We start from the raw sequence: 21,955 nt of genomic DNA, 5'->3' as shown, positions 1-21,955 counted from the left end.
CAGTAGGTGTTGGAAGAATGTTTTATTTTCTCTCTGAATGCAGCCTTTTATTCTCTCTCACACTGTTGTGTTACGTTTTCTCTGTACTATTCCAGTTTTTCACACAATGCGGGTATTCCCTGGAAGAGGTGCTTCTCCTCTGTGAACAGTTTGCCTGGGTCATATGGGGCCACTTCCGTGGGGGGAGGTAGAGTTTCTGAAGTTCCAAAGAAGAGTTCAGAAGAGAGCTTCTGAAGTTCCAAAGCTCTCCCTGCACCAGATTCAGAGCCTGTGCATTTCAGCAGTTCTGTTTACTCCTGCAGGGATTCACCCAGATAGGTGGGGACCGGGGCATGGTGGGTTGTGAGAGGTGGCCCAGAGCAATGGTGGCGATCACCACCGCAGCCAATCCTGCTTCCACAGCTCCCTCCCCTTTTCCAGAACTAGTTGTGTTGTGAATTTGTGTCTGCGCCCCACAGTTCTCAGAAGTGCAAATATTCTGTTCCTTTGATCTGACACTGCTACTGTTCCGCTTCTAGCATCGGGCAGGTGGGGGCTGGGAGGGTAGAGAGGGGGCGGCTAGTCTCAGTGCCTAAGGCTTCCATTCTCTGCTTGGCAGTGAGGGCTCAAAGCACCATTTTCAGCTTTCTTCCCTCAGTCTTTGCTCCAAGGTCTCTGCCATAAGTGTTGGGTTTAGCAGGGTTATATCCTGTCCCCTCAGCCCTGTGGGCCATAAGCGGAGCCCTAGCAGTATGAGTTCTTCCCTCTCCTGCAGCTGCGGTAGTTTCGGAATGCAGGGAGCTCAGAGCTCCGAGCTCTGGTCTTTGTCTTGCGCCCGCGGGGCTCCGTCTCCTCACCTCCCCCTTCCCTCCCCTCTCCTCCGCATGCAACTTGCCCACCTTTAGGTGATTTCAGTAGTGCGCCTTTTTGTCTTACCTGTCTGCTGCACAGTGAGTCCTTAGGGGAGTTATTGTTTTTCAATTTGTTGTAAATTCCAGGGGATAGTTCAAGAGGCTCACCTCACGCTGCCATTTTTATCACACCACTCATCTTAATATCATACTTAATGGTGAAAAACTGAAAGCTTTTCCTTTCAAATCAGGAAACAAGACAGGGATGGCCCCTGAAACTACTGTTATTTGATGTAGAAGTGAAGTCCTAGCCAAAGCAATCAGGCAAGAGAAAGAAATAAAAAGCATCCATACTGGGAATGAAGAAGATAAAACGTCACTTTTTGCAGATAATATGATTCTTTATATAGAAAACCCTAAAGACTACCAAAAAAAACTGTTGGGAATAAACAAATACAGTAAAGTTGCAGGATACAAAATCAAAGTAGAAAACCTATTGCATTCCTATATACTAACAATGAAATGTCAGAAAAAGAAATGAGAACAATTCCCTTTGTAATTGCAACAAAAAGAATAAAATACCTAGGAATAAACTTAACAAAGTATGGGAAGGAGCTATACACTGAAGAGTATAAGACACAAAGAAATGGAAAGATTCCACGATCATGGACTGGAAGAATCAACATAGTTAAAAAGGCCATACACCTAAAGTAATATACAGATTTAATGTAATCCCCATCAAAATTCCAATGGCATTGTGGAGACAGAGTCCTAAAGAGCAGTTTCAAGGCTCTTGGCCTCACGTTGAAAGGTGCTGGCTCAGTTATTAGACAGCCATCAGCTGTAATCAGATGGCCATCCACTGTGGCTGGGTGGCCATCAGCTGTAACCAGTTAGCCATTAGCCACTGATATAATTGCTGTGGCTAAGCTGGCAAGCACAGATTACAGCTAACAAGTGGGGTTGGTTGACAGAGAAGTGGACGGCAGGTTGTGGATCGTGTGTCTCCTGCTTCCTGTGTCTCCAACCCAGCCGCCATCGAGAATATAGTGGTATGACTCCCCTATCTATGGCTCCATGGGTGTTCCTTTTTGGCCTCACCATATCCTGCGTTCTTATGTGGAGAGGGGTACCAGAGTCCCTGCATGACAGGCATTTTTGAAAGAAATAGGACAAAAAAATCATCATATTTGTATGGAATCACAAAAGATCCTGAATAGCCAAAGCAATCCTAAGAAAAAAGAACAAGCCTAGAGGTATCACACTCCCTGACTTCAATTTATACTACAAAGTGACAATAATCAAAACAGCATGGTATTGGCAGAAAAACAACCACATAGACCAATAGAATAGAATCAAAAACCCAGAAATAAACCCACATATATATGGGCAGATAATTTTCGACAAAGAAGCCAAAAACATACAATGGAGAAAAGAAAACCTCTTTAATATGGTGGTGCTGGGAAAATTGGAAAGTCACGTGCAAAAGAATGAAGCTAGACTGCTTCTGTTACCATGTACCAAAATTAACTCAAAATGAATCAAAGACCTAAACATAAGATCCGAAACAATAAACTGCATAGAAGAAAGCATAGCTACTAAACTCATGGACCTAGGGCTCAGAGAGGATTTTATGAATTTGACCTCAAAGGCAAGGGAAGTAAAAACAAAACAAATGAATGGGACTATATCAAACTAAAAAGCTTCTGCACAGCAAAAGAAACCATCAGTAAAACAAAGAGGCAACTGACTGAATGGGAGAAGATATTTACATACAAAAATAAAGTGCTAATATCCAAAATATGTAAAGAACTTGTACAACCCAATAACAGAAAAACCAAACAATCCAATTAAAAAATGGGGAGAGGACCTGAACAGACACTTCTCCCAAGAAGACATACAACCTCCAACAGATATATGAAAAAAAAATGCTCCACATCACTAGCTATTAGGGAAATGCAAATCTAAACCGTAATGAGATACCATCTCACATCTGTTAGAATGGCTATTATCAACAAGACAAGTAATAACAAGTGTTAGAAAGGGTGTGCAGAAAAAGAACCCTCATAGACTGCTGGTAGGAATGTAAACTTATACAGCCGCTATGGAAAATAGTACAGAGATTCCTCAAAAAATTAAGAATAGAATTACCACACGACCCAGGAATTCCCTTCTGGGTATCTATTCAAATAATCCGAAAACATTTATCTGTAAAGATATATGTATCCCTATGTTTACTGCAGCATATTCATGGTGGCCGAGACATAGAAACAACCAAAGTGTCCTGCGATAGACGATTGGATAAAGATGTGCTACATATATGCAATGGAATATTACTTGGTCATAAGAAAAGATGAAATACTGCCATTTGCAACAACATGAATGGATCTTGAGATTATCATGCTAAATGAAATAAGTTAGACAGAAAAAGTTGAGAACTATGTGACTTCACTCATATGTGGGATATAAAACTGAAAGCAGGTGCCGGCCCGGTGGCTCAGGCAGTTAGAGCTCCATGCTCCTGACTCCGAAGGCTGCCGGTTCGATTCCCACATAGGCCAGTGGGCTTTCAACCACAAGGTTGCCAGTTCAATTCCTCGAGTCCCATAAGGGATGGTGGGCAGTGCCCCCTGCAACTAAGATTGAACACGGCACCTTGAGCTGAGCTGCTGCTGAGCTCCCGGATGGCTCAGTTGGTTGGAGCGTGTCTTCTCAACCACAAGGTTGCCGGTTCGACTCCCGCAAGGGATGGTGGGCTGCGCCCCCTGCAACTAGCAATGGCGACTGGACCTGGAGCTGAGCTGCGCCCTCCACAACTAAGACTGAAAGGACAACAATTTGAAGCTGAACGGCACCCTCCACAATTCAGATTGAAAGGACAACAACTTGACTTGGAAAAAGGGCCTGGAGGTACACAGTGTTCCCCAATAAAGTCCTGTTCCCTTCCCCAATAAAATCTTAAATAAAAAAAAATTCTCTAAAAAACACACAAAACCCTGAAAGCAACAAACGAACAAGACAAACAAAGAAAGAAACAAAAACTCATAGACACAGACAATAGTTTAGTGGTTACCAGATGGTTAGGGTGAGGGGGTTGGTAGAAGAGACGAAAGGGGGTCAACTACATGGTGCTGGAAAGAGAACTGATTCTGCGGTGAACATACAATGCAATATATAGGTGATGTATTCTATAAATGTACACTTGAAACCTATATAACTTTAGTAACCAATGTCACCCCAATAAATTTAATGGAAAAAAAAGAACTTTGATCTAAGATAATAATGGCCTCTGTTTCATTATCTGTTTTGAGCTCCTAATTTAAATTCACCATATAGACTAGATTATTATGTTGTTTTAATTCTATTTTAAAGTAGTCCTCTTACTAAACTCTGCATCTGTTTCCTGTTTACCCTGGACACAAGCTGTTCCCAATCCATGCACTTTCCGTCTAATGTTAGAGGCCACATCAAGAGACAAAAAGGCTGAGGTCGGATGATCTGACTGCTGATCAGCGATGCTTTCAGAGAAAGATCTCGATCAAAAAGGGGGAATGATAAAGACTAACTGAAATTTTAAGCAAACATTGTCAGGCAGAATAGCCTATGGGAGGAGCTAGGGCTTATGGAAATTCTTGCATTCTGTAATTTCGAGAACCCTACATGCAAGAATCTTCCAAGAAGAACTCTTTATTTATACCGAAACTCTGTGGTTCTGATGATGCCGCCCATTAACTTCCTTTTCCCTTTCATAAATACTCCCCCATCTTGACTCACAGGCCAGAGATTGCTCTTGGCTTGTCATATCTGCATGCTCTGGGCTGCAACCCTTTCTTATTTCCTGTTTGGTGATGAGACACCTAGTCGATACTATTTTTCAGTCAACAGTGTAAAACTGTTCCACCCGGAGCTGAGCATCAGACAACGGCCATGGCCTCGGTAAGTGCCCTGAAACTTTCGGTTAGTGACTCTACAGCGAAGGGCAGTGCCCCTCTTCTAAAGGCCTCAGTCTGGGTGCCTGGTCCGGGGCACAGTTACTCAGAGCTTGTCTTCAGAAGGCTTTCATGGAAAATGTTTAGAAGTCCATTTTCCTCTGGACTGTGAGGTCTTTGGGGAGAGTGGCTCTCCTCCCTGCATCTGGTAGTAGGATGTGTCTGGGGAACCCCAAATGGAAGGAGCTGTGGGTGTCTAGGAGCTGTGCCAGACTGAGCTGGGGAAGAAGCTAGAGTGTGGGCCAATGGGGGGACCGGGGACTTGCAAAGTGAGTGAACCCCCACCTTGATTGCCTCACCTGCTGGCTGGAGATCAGTGCCTTCTAGGCACCAGTCTGTTCTGTCTATTTCCTCCAAGTCATTTGTCCTGCCTAATACTGTGCATTCAAATTTCAGCATCTGACTTGGAAATCGTCCCTACCAGTAGTACAATTTCCTGAATTAGAGACATTGAAGGAAGGGGAAGGATCATGTCAGGGGTGTGAAGCTAGAAAAACATAAGCTGGACTCTTGCTATTATTGAAAAGCAAACAAATCCTGGCAGGCATGACTCAGATTCCAGAGCAAGAGGGGGCATTGGCCTCAGTCAGCAAAGGTGTTGCTTTGTCCCAAGTGCCAACATCCTGCCCTATTTCTTTATCGAGGAGGGGACTCAAGCTGACATTTTGGCTTTCAGGGGACAGTGCCGTGGCTGTGACCTTAGACATTAGGGGCATTAAGGGTTACAGTGAAAGTCCCCTTGTACTCCCCAGGTGGAGACCGAAAATGGACCTGCCCTACCCTGACTGAGAGAGAGGAGGAAATGGGTTGAGTCCTGTCCCGCTGACCCTCCAGCCCTCCTCCTCGCACAGTTCCTTTGCTCCTGCTCCAAGCCAGGCATTCACTGGATCCCAGAGATGAGGGAGGATGAACACACAGGACCCTCTCTGACCAGAGATGAGGGAGGATGAACACACAGGACCTTCCCTTACCACAGATGAGGGACGATGAACACACAGGACCCTCCCCGACCACAGATGAGGGAGGAGGACGAGCACACAGGACCCTCTCTGACCAGAGCTCCAAGCCCAGAGGGGGTGCAGAGAGCACAGGGAATCACAGCACGACATGACCCAAGTCAGCAGAGGTGGAGGTCCTTGGGGCCTGGGGACCCAGGGTGGCAGCTGGGCTTTCAGGGCAGCTTCTCAGAGGAGGGGTGTCTGATGGGCAGAAGAGGAGGATGGGTGTGGGAAGGTGGTCGGGGACAGACAGAGGCAGTCACACGGAGGCGCAGAGCAAGAACGAGCTCCCAGGGAGGGAAAGGGCAAGTCACTGAGTCGGCCTGGGGGGCAGAGTGCAGTGGGGGGAGAGGAGGTTGGGAAGGGGCGGAAGGCAGGGATGAATGAGGACAGGGCGTCGTGACAGAGAACACCAAGCTTGGCCCCTTCCAGCTGAGTGTTCTTGGGCAAATCTCTCTACCTCTCTGAGCCTCAGTTTCCCCACCAGAGCAATTGGGTGATGCTTCCTTCCCCCTGGGGCTGTGTGAGGGTTGCAGTTATGGTAGGAAAAGTGCCAGCAGAGCCCTGTGTGAGTGTGGCAGGCCCCCCCCCCCCATACACCGCCCAGTGCAGGAAGCTGGGTGTCCCCACAAGGGCTCCCTTGAAGGCGCAGGTCCCATCAGGCTGCTGTCGGTTTCCATCTCAGGTGGGCATCTCCGGAGGTGGGTGTCGGGACTGGCGGGGGCAGAGTGAGAGGAGGTGCCTGCTGCAGCCATGGACAGCCAGGGCAAGAGGCATGATGGGCACCTGAGGGTCAGAAGGGCAGAGACACTCAAGACACACCTGTCTGACGTTGCTGGGGTGGGTCTGGGGACCCGGCATCAGGGAAGGGCTTTTCCATGCCAGCTGCTGTGTCAGCACGCTCAGTACACGCGCACAGGGACCTGCACATGCACATCTGCATCGTAGTGTGTGCACACACAACACACACCCAACATACACACGCACAATATGCACACACACAACATACAGACGTTGTCATACAACACACATACATGCCGCATACACATACACACAACATACATATGCACAATACACACACAGAACATACATACACAACTTACACACAGACACTGACACACAACCGACACATGCACCCAAACCCAAACATACACGTAAAACAAAAACACACAACAGAGAGCACACACACATCATACATCCATCCTGCCAATCCGCCTTCCTCCTATTCCAGAAGTTCATTTCTCAGGGATCTAGCTCCTGGCTCCCCTCAGAGGTGACCTTCTGAAAGCAACGTGGGATTCCATGGGGGACAGGTGCTCCGCCCACCAAGGCCCCACTGGGAGATTAACATCAGCAATGGGGTCCCCAGGATGAGCTGCAGCTTCCCAGTCACGGTCTCTGCTGTTGCCTGGAAGCCTGTCCACACCAACTCTGGTTTTTCTCTTGCAGTTTTTTGAAGAACCCGAGCCAGGAGACATGATTGAGATTTTCCACATTGGCTATAAGGACTGGGCCATCTATGTGGGAGATGGTTATGTGATTCATTTGGCTCCTTCAAGTAAGGACTATTGAAAATATAATCGTCAAAAGATTTGTGAACACCATGAGAACAATCGAAAGCCAAACCCCACCAAGGGAAACCTGAGTTGGGAACACATCTCCCTGAGAAACTGTTTGAGCAGATTGAACATCCACATCTACTGTGAAATCACGGTGGGGTCCCATAGGTCCTGAGAAAACAGGGGAGAGGCCCACTGGCTCCTCCAGTGCTGGGCTGCTTCAGTACTTAGTCCTCTCCGCTCAATGCTGATCAACTCTGTTCTTACTGACTCTGATGGCATGATTTAAAGCAGAAAGTTTCTCAGGAGCTCACAGTCTAAGTCTTAAATAGAAGGACTCTATGGTGTTTTTCGGAAGTACGTGATTTCACAAACTAGGTATCTTAGTTTGGTGCAAAGGTAATTGCGGTTTAAAAGGTTAAAAACAATTGCGAAAACCACAATTACTGTTGCACCAACCTAATATTATGTAATGAATGCTCCTTAGCAAAAGCAGCTTTCAGAGGTGCACATCCAAAAGGAAAATTCTTATGAAAATACATAACAAGCACCTGTTAACAATTTATTTAAGCTTAAATATGACAGAAGCAAGAGGGTGGTAAAGCTGGTTAACAGGAGAATGAATGAAACTGATGTATGTAATGTCAATGAAAGAAAAACAATGATGGCTGGAATAAGCCTGCTAAATTAGATGCAAACAGGTTTTTGTCCCACAGTGCAATGGCACCATAATGTTTGATATTCTGTTGTCACCAACGAGTCAAATAACTGTCATCAAGATCAGAAACATGCATTTGCATCTTGTATGTTTTCTACAGCTTCTCATTTATGCTGAGGGTGTTGTTAAAACATAGGATACGTTGACAATAAATAGCAAATCAGGCTCATTCAATCCGGATGACCCTCAGAGGCCTTGTAAGACAAAGCATGACGATGAGGACGTGTGGTCCTGTTTACAGCTAATTTCCTAGATGTGGACAGGTTTTCTTAAGAGGATGGATTCTAAGTGCAAACATCATCCTTGAGATGAGAAACAAAACAATTGTACTTATTTAGTGTGCTCATTAGTTACTCTCCCTCTTAGAAAAGAAAACGCGGATCACTGTGGAATGGGCTTTGGACCCCATGTGATGAGAGCTCTTCTCTGGACCTCTGCCTGTACTCAGAACTGTGGCAAGTCAGGGGAGAGAAGAAGACACTCCTGTGAAGGGTCCCCTAAGCTTCAGCTCAGTGCAGCGGAAGGAGTCTGCCCTTTGGAGCTTGAGAGACGCAGTTTCACATTCTGGTTGTGGGACTTTTTCACAGCACAGAAGTGTCTGTTAAAGTCTCTCTGGGTCCAACACTGGTGTTAAATGGAGATGGTGATATTTTCCTTGAAGGGCAAAAAGACAATTAAATTAGACAAACTATGAAAACCAGCCCCACAGAGTGTCTCAACACAGTAGGTGCTACAATAACAAAAGTGAATCTGTTTCTGAAGTGCTCCAGGGTATGAAAATGACAGGAATGCCAGTATATTTCAAACATAACTGTTAATAATGGCTAAGCTTTTGAGCAACTGAAACACTCAATAACAAGGGATCGGTCGAATATACTATGTACATCCTTATAACACAATACTATGACATTGCCTTGTGACCCAGCCAGTGACAATCATGGCATTTACGACATGTGAAAGTAATTCCCAACATCTTGTTAACAAAAAGAACAAAATATGTGATTCTTCTAATCCTTTGTGGGAAACGTTTGTTACCAAAATCTCTGTAACTGGTACCTTTCATTCCGCTTTCTTTTCTCCTGCTTTCTGTCTCCCTACATCACCTGCCTTGTGGCCTCTCTGTGATTCCCAGATCGATTTCCCAGGATTGGTTCCTCCAAAATGTTCATGTTTTTGAGTGGCGAAGCTGTGGTGACAAAGGAACCCCTGAAGACGGCAGCTTGGGGTTGCCTCCGCCGGGTCAACAACTGTTTGGACCATGAGTTCAGACCCCAATCTGTGAATCAGATCATCAGTTCTGCAGAGAAGATGGTTGGTGACACGAAGACATATAAAGTTATTTTTGATAACAGTGAGCGCTTTGCCACTACTCTGAGATACGGCTGGCCTCGGTGCAAGATGGTAAGGCCTCTTTGAGGATGATCCTGTCCCTGCTGGAGTCCTTTTGGGAATGGGATGTGGGTGGGGTTCTGGGACACCACCAGTGGAGCCGGCATGGTATTTCTCATATTAATACTATAGCATTAATTCTCATAGTCCTGCTACGTGATTAATTCTCATAGGAATAGGAATACAGCAGTGTCAGGCATTTAAAAGCTCATTAAGTCCTGACAACAAACCTGACAACATTTCCCAGTCTGCACATGGAGACCCGGGCACACACAGTTCAGGTAACTCGTCCAACATCAGATGACAAGTGAACCCAGATGTGGCACATCCTTGAAGAGCACCTTTCCGTCTGGTCAGCAGCATAGGATATGGATGGGGGAGCCCATTGCTCTAAAAGGATAGGGTGTTGTGGTGCTCACACTGGTGCTGACCAGCGGGAGAGCTTCTCCGAGTCACTTCGCCCCACTGTGCCCTGGCCGACGATCTGGCCTTATCATAAAGGAGGAGAAACTGGGTACGCTGATCCTTAGGCCCTTATTTTGCCATCCCCCAATAGATCCCAATCCCAGAGGAGGATGACAGACAGGTGCAGAAAATCGATCTGTGCGTAGAGAGCTGGAGGTGCTGGAGCACCTGGGAGCAACTGGAGGAGGGACATCCTGAGATAGTGAACACTCGGGGAAAAAGATGTCTGCTGGGCGGAGAGTCCGTGTTACAAGGAGAGGGTCTGGGATGGTGGTGGAGGCAGACAGAACACAATGTCCAAGGAGCAGCAGCAAGAGAGAGCACGAGGTGAGGAAAACACATGTAGCTCAATAAGAGCAGACCAGAGGGAGGAGTGAGAGGGATGAGGTGCAAGAGCCAGATCCTGAGCTGCCTGAAGGGTGTGGACTCATTCTGAGGCTCCAGGTAGGTCACTGCCAGATGTTCCCTTGGAAAGGTCCCACTGGATGACATGGAAGTGGTTAAGGAGTGGTTGGTATGGGAGTCAGGGGTGACAGACAAGGACTTTTGTGACCCAAGTCACGTGAAACAGGCATGGGACGAAGATGGCATTGAAGGCACTTGGTAATTGGATACAGGGGTGAGGGAGAAGGAGGGGAGAAGCATAACTCCAGGCCTCTGATTGAGCAACCCAGCTGAGTGATGCCAGAAGGAACGGGGACAGAAAGAGGAGAAGGGACAGAAAGCAGGCTTCATTCCAGGGAGATGGAATAGAATGTGGGGTGGACCGTTCTGAACCCCTGGGAAGGGAGTGTGAATGCCGAGAAAAGCAGCAACCCACAGAGGGACTAGTGCGGGAAGTGGGAAGAGGGAAACGGACTTCTGGCTGAGGGGTGTTGGCTAAGTCCCTTAACCTCTCCCGTCCCAGTGCCAACATGTGTGTCTGGGAGATTCATTGTGCTAATACCTTGTGAGACTGAGGTGTGATGGGCGCATGTTATGGAAATTTCCCACAGGTAGCTGTGTGGTCACCACAACATCTGATGGTTGACCCAGCTGCACTTTGTGTAGCCTTAAGAACACCTCAGTTTGTGTCTCACAGGGAATGAGTGTCCAGAGGTTGGAGACAGAATCTGAGGAGAAGGCTGCTCAATGCAACTGTGAACATCCTGCTTTAAAATATAGTGTATTGATAGACTATTTGAGGTCCAGTAAGGACAACAGATTAAGAGATGATGACATTGGAAAAGAGCTTATTACAGTTCTCAAGAGGAGGGAACATGACATGTCACGTCAAGGTTGGGGTGGGGGTGCAGCACTTTAGGAAGCACAGGGTTTTTCAGGAGGCAGAGAACGTAGGTAGAAATGTGGGCAAGAGCCTTTACTGTGGTTTCTGTGGGAAGAACGATGGAGGCAGGGGGAGCAGGCTTAGAACGGCTGGCGAGAATACTTTCCACAGGCTCTGGGGCACAGGGGCTGTCTCTAGTTGTCTGCTACTTGGACATGGGGTGATTCGGGTAGATGGATAGCGGCCTGGAGTGTGAGAGCTTCTTAAAGGAGGTAGCTGGAGATGGGTGTGTGTGGGGGAGTGAGCTCTGGATTGGTTGCTTTGCATTTGACAAGCACATTTATGTGTGCATTGCTTGCGATCTTCAGGAACTGGCTAGCTCTGGGAGGGGTGGTCTCTCCAGGTTCAGTACAGCTCAAGATATCAAAGTATCAGAACAGACAATAAAAGACAAGGTTAATACCCAACAGTGGGGCAGGACAAATGTTCTAGGGCTCTGAGGGACAGTCTAATGAGAGGGAAAGGGTTAAGCCCATCCTTTGTCCAGAGAATCCCCAGAGGGGGTTCTCTGAGAGTGACAGCAAAACCTGTGGTCCCAGCAGTCACCGGGGTCTATCCTCCCTGCGTTACCACAAGGCCATGTGTGGTAGCCAGTGGTTCTGGAGCTCTCCCAGCCAGGCCTGGTGTTTCCTAGAAGTCTGTTAACATTCCCTCTGGTTTTTCTCTTGTAGTCAGGCTCAGACCCCATACCTGGAGACATGATTGAAATTCATCGTCCCGTCTATAAGCACTGGGTCATCTATGTGGGAGATGGTCATGTGGTCCACGTGAGCTATGCAGGTAAAGATGAATTATTTGTTAAACACCAGCTTTATGTTGAGAAGAGGGAATAATAAACAACTCATGGCTCTGCTAATTAGCGTTTGTTTCCCTTTGAATCATAACATCTCTGATCTCCATTCACTAAGCAAAGGAATGTGGACTCCATCAGTTGACAATTCTATTGTGACCCTCTCCTAAGTGTTCTGTGCTATGCCAGGTGATAGGAAGGAAGACCTAGTAAGAAAGTTCTTTCTTGCCATTGTGTCACACAGTTTCTACACAATAAGGTAGGAATCGCCAGGCTTTGGAAGTGTTTCTATTCCTTGCTTCACAGCTCTTGGCACTTGGGTGTGTTACTTAAGTTCTCTGGCTGAAGATTGGTTCTGCAAAATGGAGGCAGCTGTTTTCACAGGGGAGGGATTGTAAGAGGATTGAATGAGGCTGGCTTCTTCCCAGTAGATACTCAAAAAACTGAAACTCGTCTGAGTCCGACACAGGCCCAGAGAGGCATTCTCTGCAAGTATGTTTATAATGTCATTGTCTGTAGTCAAGAACCAGTTGAAACACCCGAAAAGCCTAACAAGAGGGGATTTGTCAAATAAATGAAGTACGATATCAGTGGACTGCCATGGCAGCCATTTCAAGTCATGGCACAATTACACATTTGTTGCTATGGGAACATGTCTGCAACACATTGTGAAGTATTTAAGTTACAAAAGTTATGTAACAAACAATTATAGGCGTGTACATTTCACCTGTAACAAGAGGGCAGGAGAGTAGGAGGAGGGGATAATGATGCTCAGAGGCCAATAGTGCAACTTTTTTTTTTTTAAAAAACACAAGTCGATATTATTTAAAGGAACTTGGAACAGAGGTCTAGTTAATCTGAGTCTTTCCCTAGGATTTAAAAACAATGGTATGATTCATACTATGTACTTTATGTTAATAATGCAGTATACCTTAATTATAGTAAAATATATTTGCCGTTTTAACTATTTTGAAGTGTACAAATTCAGTATATTTAGCACATTCACAATGCTGTGCAACCATCACCTCTGTCTGGTGCCAGAACATTTTTATTACCCCAGGGCAATCCCATACCTTTTAAAAAGTCACTCCCCACTCCCGTCTCTCTGGCCCCAGGTAACCACTAAACTGCTTTGTCTCTATAGATTTGCCTGTTCATGTAAATGAAGTCAAACAATATGCAGCCTTTTGTGTCTGCCTTCTTTCACTTAGCATGTTTTCAAGGTTCACTCATGTAGTATGTATCAGTACCCTATTCCTTTATATGGCTGAATAATATTCCGTTATATGGATAGACCACATTGTATTTACCCATTGATCAATTGACGGTTGTTTCCACTTTTTGGCTCTTGTGAATGAATAGTGTTGCTATGAACATTCAAATACACGTTTTTGCTTGAATACTTGTTTTTAATTATTTTGGGTATATACCAGGTGTGGAATGGCTGGATCATATAATACAGTACATTTTATTTACATTGCTGAGTTCAAATACTGCGTAGTACTGTTTAAGGAAGTAGTGAAGGCTGAAGGAATTTCTCATAGACTAGAGCAGGGGTGTCCAAACTTTTTTCAACATTTTTCACCAAGGGCCATATGCGGTAAAATACACAAGCAGCCGGGCCACTCACTCGAGGTGAAGTACGTATTGCCTCACCTGGTTTATTTAAGTAAACTAAATATATTTTTGGAATTTGCTGCGAGCCAATTAAAAATGGATTGCGGGCCGTAGTTGGCCCGCGGGCCGCAGTTTGGACACCCCTGGACTAGATGATTAACCAACCAAAAGTGGTAGTAGCTTCAGCTTGTTAGCTTTTTCATGGGCTCATTTCACTTTCTCGGCAATGGGAAGGGTACATGTAAGTTAGTGATTCTCTGACAGTGTGCACAACAATTAGCTGGGAAACCTTTTCAAAATGCAGACGGCTAAGTGTCATGGCCCAAGATTCTGATTCACTTAGGTCCAGAGCCGAGAGATGGTATTTTAAACAGACATCCTCAGTGATTTTGATGGAGGTGGTCTTCCCACCACACTCTGAGAAACCTGGTAGGAGATGACTCTTCTCAATTGAAATCAAATTAAAGAAGTGAAATGTAGGTTTCCTAATTATCATCCTAGCCTTCATGGAAATCCTAAAACTGAAATGACAAATGATATAGTGGAATAATCAATTTGCTAGGGCAAAAACTCAGTCTTCCTAGAGTAGCACCACTTTCTCTTTTTAAATAGGAAACATGTGACCAAGAAGCACATGTATGATGAAAAACAAAGTAGTTGAACCAACTATCATTCCCAAGACTCCTACTGTAAACATCTGTTACTATCAATGAAGAGCAATGCTTTAGCAGCTTTGGCTTTAAAAATGCAGCCAATTCAGTTTACTTTTCGATATCTGGTTTTTAATGAGAGCCTCGTTTAGGCAAGAAACTAGCTGCTAGATTGAGTTTCTTCTTAGAAGACAGATAAGATTCATTATAGACACACAATTGCTTAATGTAAGCCTTACTGAAAAGCGAAAATTGCCTCCCATTTAACAAGGCTTCAATTCCTATAGAGCTGACAGAATTTTTAGGTCCAGCTGTGAAAGACCAGCCAATTAAGTCTTGGAAGGTGACCCTGCTTTCAAGTATCGAAAGCAGGTTTGCCCTTAAAAGCACAAAACCATCTTGAACAATTAACTGTCTCGGCTGAATTAATCCTATTTCATCAAATAGAGGAACTTTTTGTCTTTCCTTTTTCCCCTCGTTTTCCAACCTTGTACTGCTGAACATGGCGGCATCTCAGAGTGTCTGTCTGTGATTCCAGGGTCTGGTTATTTCGGCGGCAACACTTTTATAATGGTCAAGGTGAAATGTGAACGTTTGCAGGATGTGGCGGGGAACAACAGTTACAGTGTCAACAACTACTTGGACAACAAGTATAGACCACGGCCCACAGATAAAATTGTCAATTTGGCAAGGAAGGAAATTGATAAAACCTGGAAGTACAACGTTTTCACTTCAAACTGTGAGCACTTTGCTACTAAAATGAGATATAGCCGCTCCCAGAGCAAACAGGTAAGACTCCTATGGGGTGATTCGTTTTGGAGGTCTGTTAACGGGAAGATGTGGGGCAGCTGTTGGCAAATATCAGCAGAGCCCTCCTGACATCTCTTACACAAACACTAAAGGACCAAGCACTTCACTTGCCCAAGGTCACCAAAGCTAAGTGGACACTTCAGGATTTGAACCAGTGGCTTTAACTTGAAAATAAACATAGTAGCCATGGGTCCCACTGCTTCCTTGTCTTTGGAAATCTTTTCCAGAAGGTCACCGATGCAGTCTAGGGCAGGGCTCATTGCCCTGTACGTCAGGAATAGCTGGTTCAAATTGTGGCATCACCACTGACCAGTGTCATGCAGGGGACCCTGCTCGCTGCGCCATTTGTCACGCGGGAAGTCAGGCGGGGTCTCTGCTCCCACTCCCCACATAAGAACGCAGGATGTGGCTAGGCCCAAAAGGAACACCCACAGAGCCATAGGTAGGGGAGTCATACCACTGTGGTCTCAATGGAGGCTGGGTTAGAGACACAGGAAGAAGGAGCCACACTGTTCGCAACCCTCACTGCACCGCTTGCAGGCTTAGCCACCATCTTCTTGCCAGCCCCCATTTTCCTGCTAGCATAGCCACAGCAGTTGTATTAGTGGCCAATGGCTCACTGGTTACAGCTGACGGCCAACTAGCCACAGCTGATGGCCATCCAATCACAGTTGATGGCCATTTACTATCTGAGCCAGCACCTTTCCACGTGAGGCCGAGAGCCTGGAAACTGCATTCCTTGCTCTGTCCCCACACCAGCCAGGAGATCGGCTATAAGATCACTTTACTGACTAGACTTGGTTTCCTCATCCAGAAAATGGGCAAGCACCTCTGTCCCATCCACTTTATAGTTTGATTGGGCAAGTGCTGTGAAAATTGGGAAGCTCAGCTCACACGCGAGGTGCTTTACTAACAGTTGCTCCTCCCACAAGCCTGTGGGGTGATCAGGGCAAGTATTTCTTATCCCTTTGTACAGAAGAGGAAGGCCAGGCTCAGAGAAGTCACATGATTTACCTCAGCTTATCAGCATAGATTCCGTTGCTCTGAAGCCGCCACATCACACATTCTCCTGCCTCCTCCCAGGATGCATTAAGGTTCTCCCGTCCCCAATTTCATAGTACCTCGTGCTCTCAGCTGTCTGGATCCCTCCCAAGTACTGAGCCGCCTGTAAATAGAGGACATCTGAGCTCAAATCCCAAATAGCTTCTTTCTATTCCACTGAGGGTTTTTGGACAGGCTGTTTCCCCTCTCTGGGCCTCAGTTTCCTGATGTGTGGAATGACGGGATGGATGGAGGGCCTCTGAAGGAGGGCCTGGCTGAATCTAAGCATATGCAGTCCTTTGAGCTCAGCTCTGAAGGCAGATCCTGAAAAGTCCTGTGGGTTGTCAGGGAGAGATGGGAATGACCCAGGATCCAGATAGGATCACCTTAGCCCCAGAGGGCCTCCAGGGTCAGAGCTGGAAGGTGTCAGATCCTAACGACAGTCAACTTCTTCCCTGAGGAAAGGTCTGGGATGGACAAAAAATTAATGCGTCTTTGTGTGACTTGAGGGGAGGGATCATCAGTTTTGTGCGTTTCTTTGAACAATGTACTCTTCTACTTTTCAGAGCGAAGATGCAATGAGATTGATGGGAGTTACTACTATGGCTTTGCCCCTAGCCCTTGTCATTTTATGAGTAATACTCACCAAAAGTAACAACTGCTTGGAGAAACCATTAAAAATTCTCGTTAGAGGCTGCCTCGCGGACAAGCTGTTCCTCTCTGTGCCTGATTCTCTCTCTCACTGGCCTTTGGAAGGACCAATTGTAGCAAGATTGTGAGCTTCTTGAAGAATTAAATGAATGAATCCAGTGACCCCTTCATCCACTATTTCCACTACTTGATTGTAGACTCGAGAATCTTTGGAAAGGAAGCAACTAGATGTGATTGAATAATCTTGAAAAGGGCCACTAAAATCTGAATATCAGATTCTTCATCTATAATATGGGGTTGATAATGATGATTCACTGTGCTTTGTTGAAATTACAAGAGATGATGTAAGATGCTTTAGCATAATTCCTTCCCAATAGCACATTCTCAATAAATTTGCTCAATGCACTTTACTTCTGCCTGCTGAATTTTACTCTTGAGGTGGACAAGGGGCTAAAATTCGTCTGGCTAAGCCCAGCGTCTGGGGCATGAATCCAGCATCCCTGCCAGAAGGTTGTCTTTCACCACACTTCCAGTGCCCTCTTTTGGTCAGCCTCCATTGTTTAAAAAATGTTACTTGTAACCAAGAGTCTAGCCTTTACCCACCCGTGACTATTATGTGAAGTCATTGTACTTTATGTGCCCAAATTAGTATAGGTTGATCTCTCCAGGTTAGGTTTCTGGAAATTATGTTTCCTTGAAGTGAATCCCAGCCATTTTCCCACATGCCTCACGTGTGGTCTCAGAAATGGTGAGACCTGGCCTCTTGATCTTGCAGGCTGCAGTGCTGCTGCCTCTGCCACCAGCAGCCTTCCCCAGAGAGTGACCACCGGGAAAGAGTCATCCTTTAGAGTGGTCACCACTACTTGGGCCCTGGGGGAGAGGTGACACTTTCCCTTTTGCTAACAATTCCAAAGGTATGAAAGGCTGGTTCCTTAATCTCTATAGCACAGCAACTCCCAGCCAGTAGCTAATAGTAAGAATTTCCTGTGAGCTCAGGGATACCAGAAAGGAAGAACAACTAAGGGAATTACTTAGTGCTGCCACTATGTAATGTGACTATGCTCAGCATCACAGGCCTAAGTCAGTTCATGTATGTGCAGGGTCCTGGATGGTCCCCTGCATTGCTGCTGATGCACCTCCATGTCAATGGGCTCAGTTCACCTGACACAACCACAATGCTCTAACATGGCTGCTCACCCTGGGCTTCAGCCCCAACGTCACGTGGCCACACACAGAGGAGGAGGACCTTCTCTTTTCCAGTAAGACTCACTTCCCTGACATCTTATCTGTCCCAGGATCAATTTATTTATAGGGGACTTAACAATGTGAATATCTTTTCTCCTTGAAGGAAACACTGGATCATTCCTATGAAGATTTTGTTCACTGTGTATGACTAGGTCAAAGCTCTCAGCTCTCCCTGTACTTCTCCTTAGTGGCACTTACGATACCTGCAACTTAACTTCTATTGTGTGCTTCTGTGACAAATCCATGTTTTCCCTACAAGAAATCTCATTCTGCACAGCCAGGCCTCATGACTCCTGTTCTTCACCATTTTCAGCCCCTAGAATCATATGTAATATCTTACATATAAAAGTATTACCACTAAAAACATTAAGGTCTGAATAAATGTATAGCTGATATACCTGTGTATCAGGGAGGAGTACAGATCTGTGGTTATTAGCAGAGATATCGACCCGAAAGATTTCAAACTGGAATTTTAATGGCTATATTTGCACAAGAATATCAGTAGACCAGTGGAGATATAGAATGGGAACTGAGATCTCCACATAAGGCTGAATCTGTAAAAGAAATAACCCCTTATTAAAAGGGGAAGATGAAAACTGCCTAGAGCTCTGTGTATAAAAATCAAAATATCTCTCATAAGAAAGATCAAGACTAAACTATTTCTATGTGCAAGTGGTTAAGTATGTATTTTTTATACTCACTGGAGGAATCCCCAATTTAAACTAGTGAAGTCCGTCAACCATCCTGCAGCTATAAATGCAGGGCACACCAGGCTTCCACATGAGTATACAACCTGTTAGGAGTGGGGGACAATAAATACGGTCAATGGGAAGATTGGTAGGTTAAGAACTTAAAAGAAGAAAACATTGCAGTACATGTATTTTTATGGATATATACACACATTTTTCTTGAGTGTATGTCAAGTAGCACAATTGCTGGGTCATGGAGCAGAGCATTGTGTGTTTAGCTCTAATTTATGCTGCCAAACAATTTTATAAAGTAGCTAAACCAATTTAGTCTCTCCCCCACCCCCAGAATCTGTGTGAGCTCCAGTTGATTAACTTTCTTGTCAACACTTATTATTGTCATTCTTTTTCATTTTAGCCCCTCTGGAGGGAGCATAGGTATATAACTTTGTGGTCTTAGTTTGCATTCGTCTGATCAGTAACGATATTGAACACATTGTCATATGATTATTGACCATTTGAATATCCTTCTTTTGACTTTTGACTTTTTTAAAAAAAAAAAAGATTTTATTGGGGAAGGGGAACAGGACTTTATTGAGGAACAGTGTGTACTTCCAGGACTTTTTTCCAAGTCAAGTTGTTGTCGTTTCAATCTGAGTTGTGGAGGGTGCCGTTCACCTTCAAGTTGTTGTCCTTTCAGTCTTAGTTGTGGAGGGTGCACCTCAACTCCAGGTCCAGTTGCCGTTGCTAGTTGCAGGGGGGGCACAGCCCACCATCCCTTGTGGGAGTCAAACCGGCAACCTTGTGGTTGAAAGGACGTGTTCCAACCAACTGAGCCATCCAGGAGCTCAGCGGCAGCTCAGCTCAAGGTGCCATGTTCAATCTTTAGTTGCGGGGGCGCTGCCCACCATCCCTTGCAGGACTCGAGGAATCGAACTGGCAACCTTGTGGTGAGAGCCCACTGTCCCATGTGGGAATCGAACTGGCAGCCTTCGGAGTTAGGAGCACGGAGCTCCAACCGCCTGAGCCACCGGGCCGGCTCCGACTTTTGACTTTTTTATTAGGTTGGGTATTTCTTCATTCTTTTCCTCATTAATAGTTTTTAAACTTATAAATCATAGAATTTTGAAGTCCTTGTCTACCTACTCAATTATCTGAATCATATCTGAGTCTGCTCCTGTGGACTATTTTTTCCCTTGATTATGAGTCACCTTTTCATTCTTGTTTAGTAATTTTTTATTGTGTGCTGGACATTGTTATGATACATTATAGAGGCTTATTATCTTCCTCTACAGAATAGTAAATTTTGGCAGGGCAGATAGTGAAATTACTGGTGGATCACCTCGATCCTGTGGAAGCTTAATTTTAGATTTTGTCTGGGCAGGACCATTTCAGTTTTAACTTTACTCCTAGAACATAGCTGTTACTCCTAGGTCACATCTTTTCGGTTAGTTTGTTTCAACAGAATCTATGGCTTCTTTATTAACCTTTTAGTATAAGCCTCTGTTGGGGCTCCTGGAATGTCTTGTTCTATATATGCACAGTTTAAGAGTTGTCCAAGAAGTTTAGGGACATTTTTTTTTTTTTTTAAATCCCATCTTTTTGTAGTGCATAGCATATACTTCTGTAGTAACCTAACTGAATGGAGAACATTCACCTCTTTTTCTTCTCTCTCTAAACCATTTTAAAATCTGTCTCCAGATGAAACTTCCTCAAGTATCATTTATATGAAGTCACTCTGTTCCTTAAATATGCCATTATACTTTTTCAAGACTGAATCCCTCTTTCTGAATTTCAAGACCATTTATAATGATCTGATCACCTCTTACTAAAGCAATATTAATTCCACTGCATTTCAATATTGACATTCAACTTTGGTCAGGTCAGCCAATTTCCTTATTGCCTAAGAACACACCATTCTCTTCCTGAATTTGATACCTACATTTATATGCTCCCTTTTTAGGATAGTGTCTTCTTCCCATTCTAATTAACAAATATTAGATTTAAGTTCCAACTTTGTTAGAAATTTTTTTTTAACTATTCCAGCCTCCTCTGAATGATATCCTTCTATGAATGAATGAATATATCACTTAGAATTTACACTACACATTTTAGTTATATATTGTTTAATAAATGACTGCCTTTGTTTCATATGTGCTCTCAACCACACAGTAGAAACCATATGTCATTCTTTAGTATTATGATCAACAGTCTCCATTTATTAAGTGTCTACTGTGTGCCAGACACTATGCTAGACTTTTTAAATAATAAACTTTATTTTTTTAGAACAGTTTTAGGTTCACAACAAAATTGAGTGGAAGGTATGAGGTTTCCCATATGTCTGTTGCCCCCAGTCTCCCTTATTATCAATATTTCCCACAGAATGGTACATTTGTTACAATTGAAGAAACTATATTGATCCATCATCATCACCTGAAATCTATAGTTTTTATTAGGGTTTACTCTTCTAAGGGACATTTGTACACAATTTTGGGGGGCTTCTTTCTCCTCAGCTCCCTATTTTCTGGTACCCTGCTCCCTAAATCCCAGATGTCTTAGAACATCCTTGAACTGTGATCTGCTTCCTCTACTTAACGAGACTGCCAGTCTATGTTTGACCCTATTTTCCTGCACCATGGTTGGGGAAATGTTGTCAAGTAGGAGTCTGGGTGCATGTGAGACTTGCCTCCATTGTGTCCTTTCTATTCAAGGGTCTTTGTTGCTGTTCAATGGCTACAAACTCATTTGAAAACAGTTCAGAGTTTCACAGAAAGTTGCAAAGATAATACAGAGAAGCCTTGCATACCTTCACCTAGTTTTCCCCAATGGTTACATCTAATAAAACTATAGCACAATATCAAAACCAGGAAATTGTCATTGGTACAAATGTGTGTATGGGTCTATGTCATTTTGATCACATATGTAGATCCATGTAACCACCTTCACCCTCAGCAGACAGGTTATTCCATTACAACAAAGTTCTCCTTCCTTCAACCCCTTTGCAGTCACATCTCTTCTCCCTCCCACCGTTGTTAACCCCAGAAAATGTGAATCTGTCCTCCATCTCCATAATTTTGTCTTTTTTGAAAATGTTGTATAAATGGAATTATACAATGTAATTTTGAAATTGACTTTTCTCACTCAGCATGCCTCCTTTGATATCCATCTAAGTTGTTGCATGGATCTTCAC

The 21,955-nt window shown here is 44.6% G+C and overlaps 1 protein-coding gene across 2 annotated transcripts; it reads left to right on the top strand.

Moving 5' to 3' along the window:
- Window positions 1-4,599: 4,599 nt before the first annotated feature.
- LOC109435832 (phospholipase A and acyltransferase 4-like) lies at window positions 4,600-17,244 on the top strand. 2 transcript variants are annotated; one of them, XM_019713953.3, is made up of 6 exons: window positions 4,601-4,766; window positions 7,267-7,375; window positions 9,227-9,495; window positions 11,947-12,055; window positions 14,871-15,121; window positions 16,750-17,244. In XM_019713953.3, exons 1-6 carry the CDS (start codon window positions 4,758-4,760, stop codon window positions 16,816-16,818), a joined length of 816 nt encoding a protein of 271 aa, XP_019569512.3. In that variant the 5' UTR covers window positions 4,601-4,757; the 3' UTR covers window positions 16,819-17,244. The 2 variants fall into 2 exon arrangements, with proteins under 2 accessions (XP_019569513.3, XP_019569512.3); XM_019713954.3 differs by lacking the exon at window positions 7,267-7,375 and having other exon boundaries at window positions 4,600-4,766.
- Window positions 17,245-21,955: the final 4,711 nt, after the last annotated feature.

This window comes from Rhinolophus sinicus, chromosome 14 (genome assembly GCF_057876585.1).
Source record: "Rhinolophus sinicus isolate RSI-liver-muscle chromosome 14, RSI-T2T, whole genome shotgun sequence".
NCBI classification, from domain to species: Eukaryota; Metazoa; Chordata; class Mammalia; order Chiroptera; family Rhinolophidae; genus Rhinolophus; species Rhinolophus sinicus.
The sequence above is the reverse complement of the archived record's forward strand: the minus strand, read 5'-3'. Positions and strand labels throughout refer to the sequence as shown.

Coding starts and splice junctions, on each gene's coding strand:
- LOC109435832 (XM_019713953.3), top strand. Junction 7,376..9,226: donor GATTCATTTGGCTCCTTCAA/GTAAGGACTATT, acceptor TGTGATTCCCAG/ATCGATTTCCCAGGATTGGT. Junction 9,496..11,946: donor GCTGGCCTCGGTGCAAGATG/GTAAGGCCTCTT, acceptor TTTCTCTTGTAG/TCAGGCTCAGACCCCATACC.